At 46.7% G+C, this 11,912-nt stretch overlaps 1 protein-coding gene across 1 annotated transcript; it reads left to right on the forward strand.

Annotated features, from left to right (window-relative positions):
- The first annotated feature begins 3,197 nt into the window (after nt 1–3,197).
- NABP1 (nucleic acid binding protein 1) lies at nt 3,198–11,357 on the forward strand. Its single transcript, XM_064433881.1, has 6 exons — nt 3,198–3,510; nt 3,622–3,760; nt 6,747–6,818; nt 8,173–8,245; nt 8,516–8,582; nt 9,378–11,357. The coding sequence occupies exons 1-6, from the start codon at nt 3,420–3,422 to the stop codon at nt 9,563–9,565; spliced, it is 630 nt and encodes a 209-aa protein (XP_064289951.1). The 5' UTR covers nt 3,198–3,419; the 3' UTR covers nt 9,566–11,357.
- The last annotated feature ends 555 nt before the right edge of the window (nt 11,358–11,912 follow it).

Consider the following 11,912-nt stretch of genomic DNA (forward strand, 5'->3'; position numbering starts at 1 on the left):
CTTGAGGATGCAGACACACCTGCATCAAAGCCCCTGTGTGCCTGTTTGTGTGAGACTACAGCCCCAGAAAGGTCAGAGAGCTGCTGCTTCCATTACCCATGGCTGTGACTTGATAACCTTATGGTTCTGAGGTCAAAAATTAAGCAGGAAAAGAGATGCTGGAAAACCAAAATAAATTGATAATAATTCTGGTTTCTTTATACATTATAAAGAAGCAGAATGGGAAAAACTGTTTTGCTTTGCCAGTCACCTTCACAGCAAACAGGAATCATTCAGTCACTGCTGGATAATACCAAGGGCACTCTCAGCGGCTGGCAATTGGAATGATTAAAAAAATATGAGCAAGATTTTAAGTGTCTCTTTGAGAAACAAACAGAGCAAAATTTTTCATCAGTGGTGGAACAGACACTGTAAACAATGTATTTAATGAATCTGGAAGGATCTTGTAAGGGAGCAGATGACCAGCTCTGTCTTTCCAGCACAGTCCCAGTCCCTTACAGAAGGAGTTTGTGACCTTGCCTTCCTATCCCACACATCAAGCTTTCTGCAGCTGTGTCTATTTTTGCATTTGAGAAAACAGGAAATATTTAACAGAATCACAGAATCAATGAAATTGGCTGGTGATCTAGCACAGGTTGCCAAGGTTTGTGCTCAGTTGGGTTTTGAGTATCTCCATGGAGTGAGATACCTCCACCACCTTTCTGCACAACTGATTCGTTTTTGGGCATCCTCACACTAAAAAAAAAAAAAAAAAAAAAAAAAATTAAAAAAAAAAGGTTTTTTGTGTTCAGGTGGAATCTGGTGTTTCAGTTCGTGTCTCTCACCCTGTCAGTGAGCACTACTGAGAACAGTCTGCCTCCCTCTTTGTGCTGGGGATGGACCTTGGCAGCACATCTTGGAAAGCCAGGCAGCTTTTCTGGATGCTGCAATTTCCAGCTCCACGTCACAAGGAGATCCCTGAAGAGGCCAAAGTCTGCTCTTCAAAATCAGAGTTGTGGTCTTGCCTTTTGTGCCACTATCCCCTCTCAGGATCCTGAACTGCACTGTCTCACAGGCACTGGACCAAATGCTGACACACCTTCACATTTCCAAGCATTTCTTCCTTGATTCTGAGGTCCAGCAGAGCACCCTTATTTTATTTTAGTTCCTTGATCAGCCACGCCAGGGAGTTGTCAGTGTGCTCCTGAACCTGCCTAGATTGCTTGGGCCCCTCCCTGTGCTGTCATTTCTAGTTCAAACCTCTTCCTACCAGCTTCAAAAGAAACCTTGGTATAAAATAAACCCTGCATGCTTGCTGCTGGTCCCTGTGCTCCCTGCTGCAGGCCTGGGGCAGCATTTCCAGCTGTGCTGGCTGTGAGGTGCTTGGAGCCCACATCTGGTGTCCCCTGCACCTCTCCAGCTGCTCTGGAGCACCAGCATCTGCCTTCCTGGACAGATGTTCACCCGAAACCATCTCACCAGAGACACGCCACACAAGTGTTCTTGGTGAAGTCTTTTAGTGTTTTCTGCTTTCCAGCTAACCACACTTGTGACTTCCTTTCTGCTCAAGGCTTGCCATTAACATGAATAAACTTTCTTAACTGGTTGTTTTGCTGGGTTTTTTTCCCCTTGAAAAATTGAAGGGTTCTCCTCAAATCTATTGTGCTTGGGGCTGAAAACACAGGATACAAAATTATTCTTTCCAAGGGCTCTAAATAGATGTGGCAGACAAAATGAAGAAATGAAGGCAGAAAAACCACCTATGTATGAAAAAATGTTACCAGTTCTAAATCAAGATAAAAGTATTTTTGTCCAACCTTTGCCAGAGACACTGTCATTCCTAGAGTTTGGTTTGAAATCCTTCCCAAGTGACTAAATTAAAGCCGTTCATGTACTGAAATACAGTTATTGACTCCGAAAGTTTTAGTGCTACCGTGTTATAGATCCCACCAGGAGATGGGCCCCTGAGGGAGTCTGTCACTTCCCTCATTTGCACTCACTGAAGGATTCAGTACAGAAGTGGATTAAGCTCTTGGGGGCCTTTAAGCAAACTCTCAGATTCCTGCAGTATATTTCATTCTGAGCCCTGAGTGGCACCCAGCAAGGCTGCTCTGCTGCCTACACATAAATATTGCTCAAAATTCGTAGGGCCAGAGCTCTTGTGTGGCCAGGCATTTCACAACTGCTGTCATCCATGGATTTCTGCTCACACAAACAGAAAGGGGAAGCCCAGCTAGCAGGGTTTGGCTCTGACAAGGAGCAGCAGTGCACTTACACTGCCCTGCTCCCCTTCCTAAGGGGGAGAGCTCAGTTACAGGTGTTTGGGCTGTTCTGTTCCCTTGGGACCTGCCAGCCAAGGATGTCACAATGCCTGTGGGGGCTCGTCCACCACCTCGATGGCTTCCTGCCTGGAGAAGCTCCCTTCCCTCGTATTTTACACCCTGCCTGCAGCCAAGCTCAAGGGAGTAATGCATCCCCTCAAGAAGCTGCTGGCAGAATTGAGGTGCTTTGAGGGCCTTTTTTGTGTTCATCAGGATTTTGGCTTAAAGCAGGCTACTGCACAGCCCCTGGCTTTCCCCACATGCCTGGAGCATTCGGTCCCAGGGTCAGAATGATGTAGTGTAGCCCTGAGGTGTCCGCACCCCGACAACAGCCTTTTCTGCTTGCTGGAAACCAACACCAAATCTCTGCCGGAAACCAAAAAAATAACACACAAATCTTTCTTTCTTTTTTTCCCAGGGGAGGAGGGTGGAACTGCCGGGAAATCGGGGTAACTGTGACAACGCTCCTCTCGGTGTTACAGCCGGGGCTTAAAATGGCGCGGAAGGGCAGCGAACCGCTCCCTTACTCCGCGGCGCCGCACCAGCCGCTCTCGGGGCGCGGCGGGGCTGTTGCCCGGAGGGAAGTCAGCCGGTGGGCGAGGGTGTGAGAGGAGGGTGAAGGGCTGAGGGGCGGCAGGGCGAGCTGACGGAGCGCACCCGACTGGGCAGCCCCGACCGGGCGGCGGCAGCGCCCCGAGCAGGAGAAGATGGCGGCAGCAGCGCTGGCCAATCGCCGCGCGGCGCCGGCTCGCGCCCGCCCGTTACCCAGTCCCGGCGCTCCGCGTGCCCCGGACGGTTCCATTCGCCGCAATCGCCCCCTCCCGGCGCCCGGCTTGGTGGCGCCCGGCCGGTATAAAGCGGAGCGCGGCGCACGTGTGCTCCTTAGTGCCGGCGGGAGAGGGAGGCGGGGTGGTCGCTGTGCGGGTGGTGTCGGTGTGGAGAGGGAGCGGTGGGGGTCGGGCGTGCCGCACAGTCACCGCACAGCCCCTCGGTGCCCGTGTCCCCGTCCCCTGTGAGGGTCGCCGGTGCCCCCCTGCCCGGCTCCGCGCTGCTTCTGCTCCCCCGCGGGATGCGGGCTCGGCCCGCCCCGCTAGCCCTCAGCCCCGCGCCGGCCGCAGCATGAGCGCGGCGAGCGACACGTATTTCCTTATAAAAGACATAAAACCCGGACTGAAAAACTTAAATGTCATCTTTATTGTGCTGGAGATCGGTAAGTGGCGCCCGGCACGCCCCACCCCCGGGCCGCCCACGCGTGTCACGGCGGGCGGGGTGGCGGGGCCGGCGGCGCCGTGCCCCCCCTGAGCCGCGCTTCTCCCCGCAGGCAGAGTCACCAAGACCAAGGACGGGCACGAGGTGAGGTCCTGCAAGGTGGCGGACAAGACGGGCAGCATCACCATCTGCGTGTGGGACGAGATCGGCGGCCTCATCCAGCCGGGGGACATCATCCGCCTGACCAAAGGGTGCGTACGGGGCCGGGCCGCGCTGCCCTTTGTCACCCGCGGGGCCCCTCCAGGGCCACGGGGGACACGGCCGCCGCCTCCCGCCCGCTCCCTGTAACCCAGCCAGCGCCCTGAGGTCACTTGCCAAATTAAAGCCACCTTTCCCAGGCCAGAACATGCCTAGCGTGAGCGCACAGGCTAGGAGGGGCTTGGGTTTGTAGCAAGGAGGTGGTGGTGGTGGAGAGATTTGTGTTGGCTTTAAAAAGCTCCCTAGGAAAATACTTTTGGGGCAGGGGGCAATGCAACAGTCAGTCCTGGCCTGCGAATCAAGCAGGGGAAGTCCAAAGCATGTTCTTATTTTCACAGCTAATTCTTGACTCTGGCAGTCAGCTCCTTAATGAAAGGTGACGATAATTACATATCACTCAGAAAAGTTGCTTTTCATTGGAATGATGTAACAAAAGTGACGAGCAGAGGAGAACCTTTTGAGTTTCACTATAAAATTTCATTCTAGGGCTACACTGTAGAATGTGTTAATTTGTTTCGATGCAAATAGTTCCTCAGCAGTCATTTAATCAAAAAAAAGAAACAAACCCAACCCCCAAACTTATTGTGAGAATGTTAGAGTCAATCTGAAAATCCTCTTCCGGGTCACTTAAATTGTCACTAGCAAAGTCATAGTGAGTTTCATTTGAGTTCTTCATGCCAGTTAGGTTGCACTTCTAGAAATCCATTACACTGATCCTTTGGCCTTCGGCACTCCGGGATCTGCAGTGTGTGTAAGGTCCTGTTAATTTGTTTTTATGAAAAAGTAGGTGAAAGGCAACTCGGGCTGCTAACTGAGCTCCTCTTGAGTTGTTCAGCTGAGTGTAATTCTCAGTTCTGGACTGAAATTGCATGACCCTTGCCACCAAAACTACAGCTGCTTCCTCCTATGCAAATGTCCTTTTACACGGAATGGGCTGACTCCTCGGCAGAGGTGGTTCTGGGGAAGGCTGCTTGCGTGGAGAGCACGTGGAGCTCAAGGATGGGTGGAACTAAACCAGAGCTCTGGGCCAGCACAAAGCCCCGTGTGTAGATGACATTGAAACAAATTAAGAGCGATACTGTTCAGCTGCATTACTGTACTCCAGTCTGTGACTGGCTCACTGTAACTGCTCTGGTGCTTCTGTGCAACGAGTCATGGCATCCTTTAAGCTAAAAAACTGAGCTTGGCTTGTGTGTATTAAATTTATGAGCTGACATCACTGTTTCTGGTGGGTGGCAAAGTCATGCCTTCATTTACATGAATTGCATGCTCCCGTAGGACTGCGGAGGGAGTGAAATGGCAAAAGCTGAATCCATTCTGGTTTGGCTCTCATCTTCAGAAAACTGGCCTCATGCTGGCATACAGGGTTCTCCAAACACAATTTTATATTTATATAGAATTGAGTGTTTGATGTTGCCATTGCAAGGCAGGTACATTTCAGCTCTGTGGGCTAATCTGGCCTCATAGTGCAGGATGCTCTCTGATACAAGCAGAAAAGCTTACACAGGCACCACGGGTAAACATGCCTTTTTTCTGCCCTTTGCTGAATTTCAAGCTGCAGATGCATTCCTCTGCAAAAGCAGACACTTGCTTACTTTTGTGATTTGGTGAACCCATTTACAGGAAGCTGTTGCGCTTTATATTTCTAAATTTGAAATTAGTGCTGGAGTTTAGTGCTTTATGGCCAGCTCTTTTTGATATAAGAACCAGTGCTTGCATATGTGGAATAACTTTGTGCTGGAGGTTGTTAGTCACATGGTTTGCAGGATGTTTTCCCAGTAAACGTATGTGACTTACATTTATTGTTTGGTAGCTCTTTTCCTTTATTTTCTGCCACAAGACTGTCTGACTAGCTGGCTATTAAAGGTTAAGCAGTGAGGGAATCTTTAAAGTGAATCTATGAAGTGAAGAGCACTAATCCTTGTTCTGGATGGAAAGCTCCCAAGATAGTATCTGCAGTTCCAGTGCCTGTGCTTTCCTGCTGAGGTACAGAAAAGGTTATCCCTGCCCTGGCAGTGCTGTCCTCTCCTGCCAGCCTGACTCCTCCCTGGTGCCTCTTCAGGGCCCTGCGTGTGGCCGGATGTCTCCCAGCCTCAGCAGATAAGGCAAAGGGCAAGAACAAGGTTTGTTATCTCTGTTCCAGAGATACCACTTCCTTACGCTCCGGGTGTGACTTGTCCAGACTGGTGACTCCTGTGAGTGCAGTTGCTGAGGCTCCCTGTTTCTGTGCTGGAAAACACACACATTCTTTTTAACTCCCTTGCACTGTGCCTGTGTTTCTGGTCTGTGCTGTACTCATTCTCTGCATGTGTGATGCCCCTCACTGAAGGGAACAATTAGACAGAAGGTTTTGTGTGGCTCAGATTTCAGTGCTTGAAGTCAAGTGCCACCATAAAGAATGGAGTGCACTCACCCTGTCTTTGTGAGGGAACATTCCTGCAATCAGAAACCGATTTCAGTGTGTTTCTATACATCACTTGGAGTTTGATGGCCAAACTTGTGCCTTTAAAAACCCAGTCTGGTTTCCTATATTAGGAATGGAAGCACTTTTGATCATGCACATTTAGTAGCAGTAGCTGTTCTCCAGCAAGCAGTGGTGATTCTTCTTGGTTCTTGCTGAAAGCAGAACTGAGACTTGTCACCAAATATAACACAGATACTGCTTTTGGCAAAATGCCTTGTCTCTGCAGGACAAGTCATAAGGGTTGCTCCAGTCAACAAAAGAGCATCCAATCTCAAAATAATTGGCTGCTTTCCTGGAATTGTCAAAGGAGTCTGCTGAGCTTCCGGTACCTTTTGCTAGAAGTAGTACGTGGGGATCTATAAACAATTGGTGTTGGTGACTTTGGGGTCCCTGGGAATTTTTTTGGTCCATGCTGTTGTGTAACAGTTGTTAGCTTCCTGGAAGATAGTATCCTTCCACCTCCTCTGTCAGCTCATTCACTAAGAAGCTGCTTCACTTCTCCTTTCTGTGCCCAGGTACGCATCTCTGTGGAAAGGATGCCTGACACTTTACACGGGACGAGGAGGGGAGCTGCATAAAATTGGGGAGTAAGTATTGTGTGCTCATACCTCTCAGCAGAGTGCCGTGGTAAGTATGAGACCTGGTAGCTCTTAGGAAATGGAATTCAGGGCAGCAAAAGTGTGTTCTCAGTTGGTCGTGGAGGTAATGAGCTCTGACCCTGTCTGGGCTGTAGGTACTTTGAGGACAATCAGCCTCCATCATTGGCACAGGTCTAGGAGGAGGAAATGTATAAATGACAATCTGCTTTGCTTACCTAGGCCTTATCTTGATTAACCACTTCATTTTGGTGGAAGCCTTTGTATGTGTGTCATCCTTGAGGGACAGGCAATGCAGAGAAGGAGGAGCAAGGTCACTGCAGTGAATCATGTCCAAGCAGAAACAAGCCTCATTAAACCTGCTTTAAACTGCCCACAGACTGGGGCAGCAGCTCTTGCCTCTGGACAAACATGAGTAACATACTTGAGCAACAGAAAAAATAGCAACCTTTTCTAACCAGAGGGGTACTTCCCCTGTTGCACAAAGTGCTGTGGGAAACCTTGCAGTCATCAGGGAAGTGGGGCTCTGGGGTTGCTAGATATCCTCCTGTATGGTTCAGAAATGCCCAGTGTTCAGAGGGATTTACACAAAAAAAAAAATCTACAGATTGTCCTGTACAAAATCCATTACCTCAGAAGTGTTACCCAGCTGACTTCTCTCCAGCAGGCTGGAGTGATGAGAGTCCTTATCTGAGTTGTACCTGCCTGCTGCAGGTGGGAGCTCCACTTGTGTTTAACCATTCCAAGCAGTGTAATGATCCAGCTCTTTCACCTTTCTGCCATAATTTCCATGTTGTGATTTGATGGGCCTATTCTGCCATAGTCCCCTTGAGTGGAAAAGGATGGAAGCATCCTTTTAATTCCAGTTGCATTGCCTGTTTTGGGCTCCTCTGTGCTATTATTGTTCATGGGGCACTGCATAGTGTGGGAGTGTTTTCTCTAGAGGTGTAATGCAGTCCCTGTCTGGGAGCAGGCTGGGTGACTCAGTGCCTCAGGTGACCTTGTGAGTGGGTGCTGGACAAGATTATGCAGCTGGAAGAGAGACAAAGGGAGCCCTTTCATCACCTTTTGTTTTATTTAGCCCAGTTTACCTTCTTGATTAAATGAATACTTGCCTCTGCTTGATTGAAATGCCCTCACCAGGAAGATGTGGCAGCCTCACCACAAGCCTATAAAGGGATCAAAGAGCCTTTTAATACCTACAGATATTTTCTAAACAGTGGGGTCTGCATTAATTACTTCTAGGTGATGGGATGTCAAGAATATATGGTCTGTGAATTGTGGAGTTGAGAGCTCTGTTAAAAAATGGCTTTAGAACTTCCTAATAATCCTAATTTCTTCCCAGGTTCTGCATGGTGTACTCAGAAGTGCCAAACTACAGTGAACCCAACTCAGAACACATTGGGCAGAACAAACTGGTATGTTAAACTTCTCTGGGGCTTCTGGCCTAAAGTGCTCTTTGTTCTGAATATTTCACACTAGGTTGTGATCAGATGTGACTCTTCTTGAAAAAGGGACTCAGTGATATATAGCTAGAAGTTAGCCAATAATTGAAGTAGGAGATAAATTACATGTGTAGCCACTGTAAGGACACAGAGGGGGAAAAAATCATCAGCCCCTTTCTGTAAAAGTGTGAATTTTCTTACTCTGATCCATGTCTTTTTTTTTTTTTTTACCTTTCTCTAAAGGCACAGGGTGAACAGAATAATATTTCTGCATCAAGTGGTATGGGTACTTGTACTTTTGGGCCATTGGGTAAGTTTTTTTGTTTGTAGAAGTGAAAAATTGAGAAACACTTAATGGGAATAGAAATTTATTTCAAGGGTTCTCCATTCTTGTGACAAAAAAACGTACTAGGTTCTAAAAAGTCATTCAGACTGGGGCCAGAACCTCAAGCATGTAAGCATGAACATTTCCAGAAAATGTTTTTAGGATTTTTTCTGTAGGAGAGAGGAGGAGATTAGAATATTTGTATTGCATAAGGGGTCTTGACTAAAATTGTTGTGATGCTTTTGAAAAGATTTTGCTGCACTTGAAATTCTGCTTTTTTTAAACTTCCTGAGACATTTGCTTTAAAAATTACTTCAAGTCTTGCTAGACACCATGTCTTTCCTGCCTGGTTAGCTCACGAAAACGGATGTGGTGGTCATCTGAATTCCAGTATTTGACTTATTCAGATAATTTTGTGCTGTATTTAAACACAGAATCTTAAATATGAAAATGCTTCAAGGCTTTGAGCAGGTGTAAACTGAGAGGGAACCTTGGTTCTGGCCTGCCTACACAATGCCCATACTCAGTAGCTGGTGTTACACAGCTGTTATTGTGATCCTTCTTGCTTTAGTTGAGAGAGAGGGATAGAGGGAAGGTAGTTTGGCAGGGGAAAGGTAAGCTGTGATTTGGGGTCTTGCAGTGCCAGAGAGGCTTTTTCTTCTGGTCTTCAGGGTTTGGTGTTTACTGCAAACTCCTTGTATTCCCTATTGATAAACTTGTGTAAGGAATTGGTGATTTCAACCCACGGAACTTGTGATAACGTTTTTTCTGTCTTTTTAGGAAATGGTTTACAAACTGGACCTGAAGCAAGTGGATTTCCATTCACGTATAACCACGGCCACATTTATGCAGGTAGTGGGAGAGGCAATGGACGAGGACCTGTAAATCCAGCACCAGCTAATAGTGTTCAGCCTCTTCCCCCTGCTGTCAGTAACGGGAGGGACCCACGCAGGGCCTTTAAAAGATGACTATGCCAAATGTGGTTGTACAGCTTGCTTAAACTCTACACTCTACTTGAACACTTACTGCACTTTTATTTATAGTTAACTGTGAACCAGTTTGTCCTTTGGTTTGTTTATTTTTTTACCTTTTGGTGTATGGAGCAAACTTGATGTGATCTCTATTTCTTGTTTTGCATCAGGGAAGCACAGTGAGTCTTCCCCGTACATAAAGGGGGTAGGGGGAGAAGGTGGATATGAGGAAGTAAGGGTCAGAGGTGAAAATGTCTCGATTAAAACTCAGTGCCCTTTGCTGAGCAGAAGAAAATTTCAGTTACATACATGTATTTCTGTTGGTCAGCCATGTAGCCTTAATAGGTCTACTCTGTCCTGTGCACGCATGTGTTGACTTCCGTTAGGGATAATGGGAGCTCTTCATGTGGGAAGAGAAATGAAGGGAAGAGCAAAAGCGCTCTGGTGAGCTAGGTGTCCTGGGAATGAACATGGCTTGTCAAGCAATAAGTGGAAGGAAATGGTGGTGCCAGACCTAGTGGTGTCTCTGGAATCAGGGAATGGATAGCTCGGATCAAAGCTGAAGATGTGGTGAGTGTCATGAAGCTTGATTCTGATTCCAGAAAGGTGTACACTACTTGAAAAATTCTCTCTAAACATCATTATCACTGTCAAGGAAAGTGACACTGATTTTTGCTTTGGATAGAAGCTTGGATATTCGTTCTTGCTTTGCATGAGATAGCAGAATAGGAGGATCTAAATTCAGACAGTGTTGGGGAATATGCTTTTTGTAGCCTTTCCTCGTGTAAAAGCCCAAGGTTACTTTGCAGGAGCCTGAATTTCCAGGAGTGGACTGTTCTCAAATGCTGCATTACCCATCTCTTCAATGAGTCTGCCTACTCCTCCTTCCTTCATTCACTTTTCCAAATAAATTATGTATTAGATGAAGCTGTATTTGTGGATTGCAGAGGTACTGGCCAAGCACACAGCTGCACTTGTGATGCTGTTAAGCTTTCCTTCCTCTGTTTTATATGAAACATGAATTATCCCTTGAAGAGCCCTCTCCATATCCTGGGGGGCAAATAGCTGGTTTTATTTCTGAGATCACAAATGCCTTGACTCTAAATGAGAGTCCAGTGCCATATTTCAGATCAGGTTCAAAAGCAACTCGGAAACTGAGGTGTCATACTGGATTCATCTGTTTAACTCTTCTTAACTGACCTCTCAAATAAAAAAAAAATTGCACTAACCACATCAAAAACAAATCTAACTTTCTTTCTCTCAAGCCATAAAGACTTCATGACAAAAGGCTGTTTCTGGATTGTGAGTTGTCTCTGTGGTCATTCATGTTCTTTGAATCTACCGATGTGTTACTAATGTTTACAAGTTGTTTACATTTGATACTTTTTGCTTTTGGTACTCTTATCATGATCTGTTGAAATTGAAATTGGTGCAAATTCCCTGCCTGGTGTGAAATGAACTGAACTTTGTTTGAAATGCAAGCATCAGCAACAACAAAGTGCTGAAGGGAGGTTGAGAGAGACCTGTGTGCCCAGACACCCGAGGGTTGTTTGTCTCTACTCTGGTAAAGTGCTTTCCTGGTACTTCCAGGTGGAACTAGTGAAACTTGTTTTGGACACAAGAGGGTGGCATGCCTCAGGAGATCCCCTCTGCATGCTGCTGTGGAAGAATACTGCTCACTGGTGAAGCAAAAGCAGGCATTTCTGGGGAAATGGTGTAAGGAGGCGACGTGTAACTCAGGGACTTTAAATTGCATACTTGTTTAAATAAATGTGATGTATAGTCTAGATGCATGGACAACCTTCTTTAAGACATTTGATATGTTTTGTGAGGAGGAAGCCAAGAGGACTTCTAAACCCAAGAAGTATCTGTGACGTGTTCCAGAGGTACATAAGGTGTAAGTATGGTGTGAGAGCCATGCTGCCCAGTCAGTAGTAACTGAAATTGGTAAGGTGAACAGTGCAGGTGATGGTGGGTCTTGGTGTTCATTGGAGTATCTCCAGTGTGGATCTCAAGTCCTGGTGGTCTTAACTTCTCTGTGGCATAAAGAAGTTAAAATCAAGGGCAGCCCTGTGTTAGTGTGTGCTGAGGTGCCTGATGTTTGTAGCTCTATGCATCTGAGCTTTTATTAAGCTAATAAACAGAATACTTGTTCACAAATTCCAAGTAAAAAGTGATATGGTCAATGGTAATAAGAGGCCTAAGAGTAAAACCCTTCAGTCAAGTGGATGATTGATGTGCAGTTGGGAGGAAAAAAGCAAGAGACTGGTCTTCACATTCTCAAGGTTAGTAGCATTCCTGCTTTCCTGTTTCTTACATGAAACTATTGCAGTTTATTAATAAA

Source organism: Passer domesticus, chromosome 10 (assembly GCF_036417665.1).
Source record: "Passer domesticus isolate bPasDom1 chromosome 10, bPasDom1.hap1, whole genome shotgun sequence".
Classification (NCBI taxonomy): Eukaryota; Metazoa; Chordata; class Aves; order Passeriformes; family Passeridae; genus Passer; species Passer domesticus.

Coding starts and splice junctions, on each gene's coding strand:
- NABP1 (XM_064433881.1), top strand. CDS start 3,420: ATGAGCGCGGCGAGCGACACGTATTTCCTTATAAAAGACATAAAACCC. Junction 3,761..6,746: donor ATCATCCGCCTGACCAAAGG/GTGCGTACGGGG, acceptor TTCTGTGCCCAG/GTACGCATCTCTGTGGAAAG. Junction 6,819..8,172: donor GAGCTGCATAAAATTGGGGA/GTAAGTATTGTG, acceptor ATTTCTTCCCAG/GTTCTGCATGGTGTACTCAG.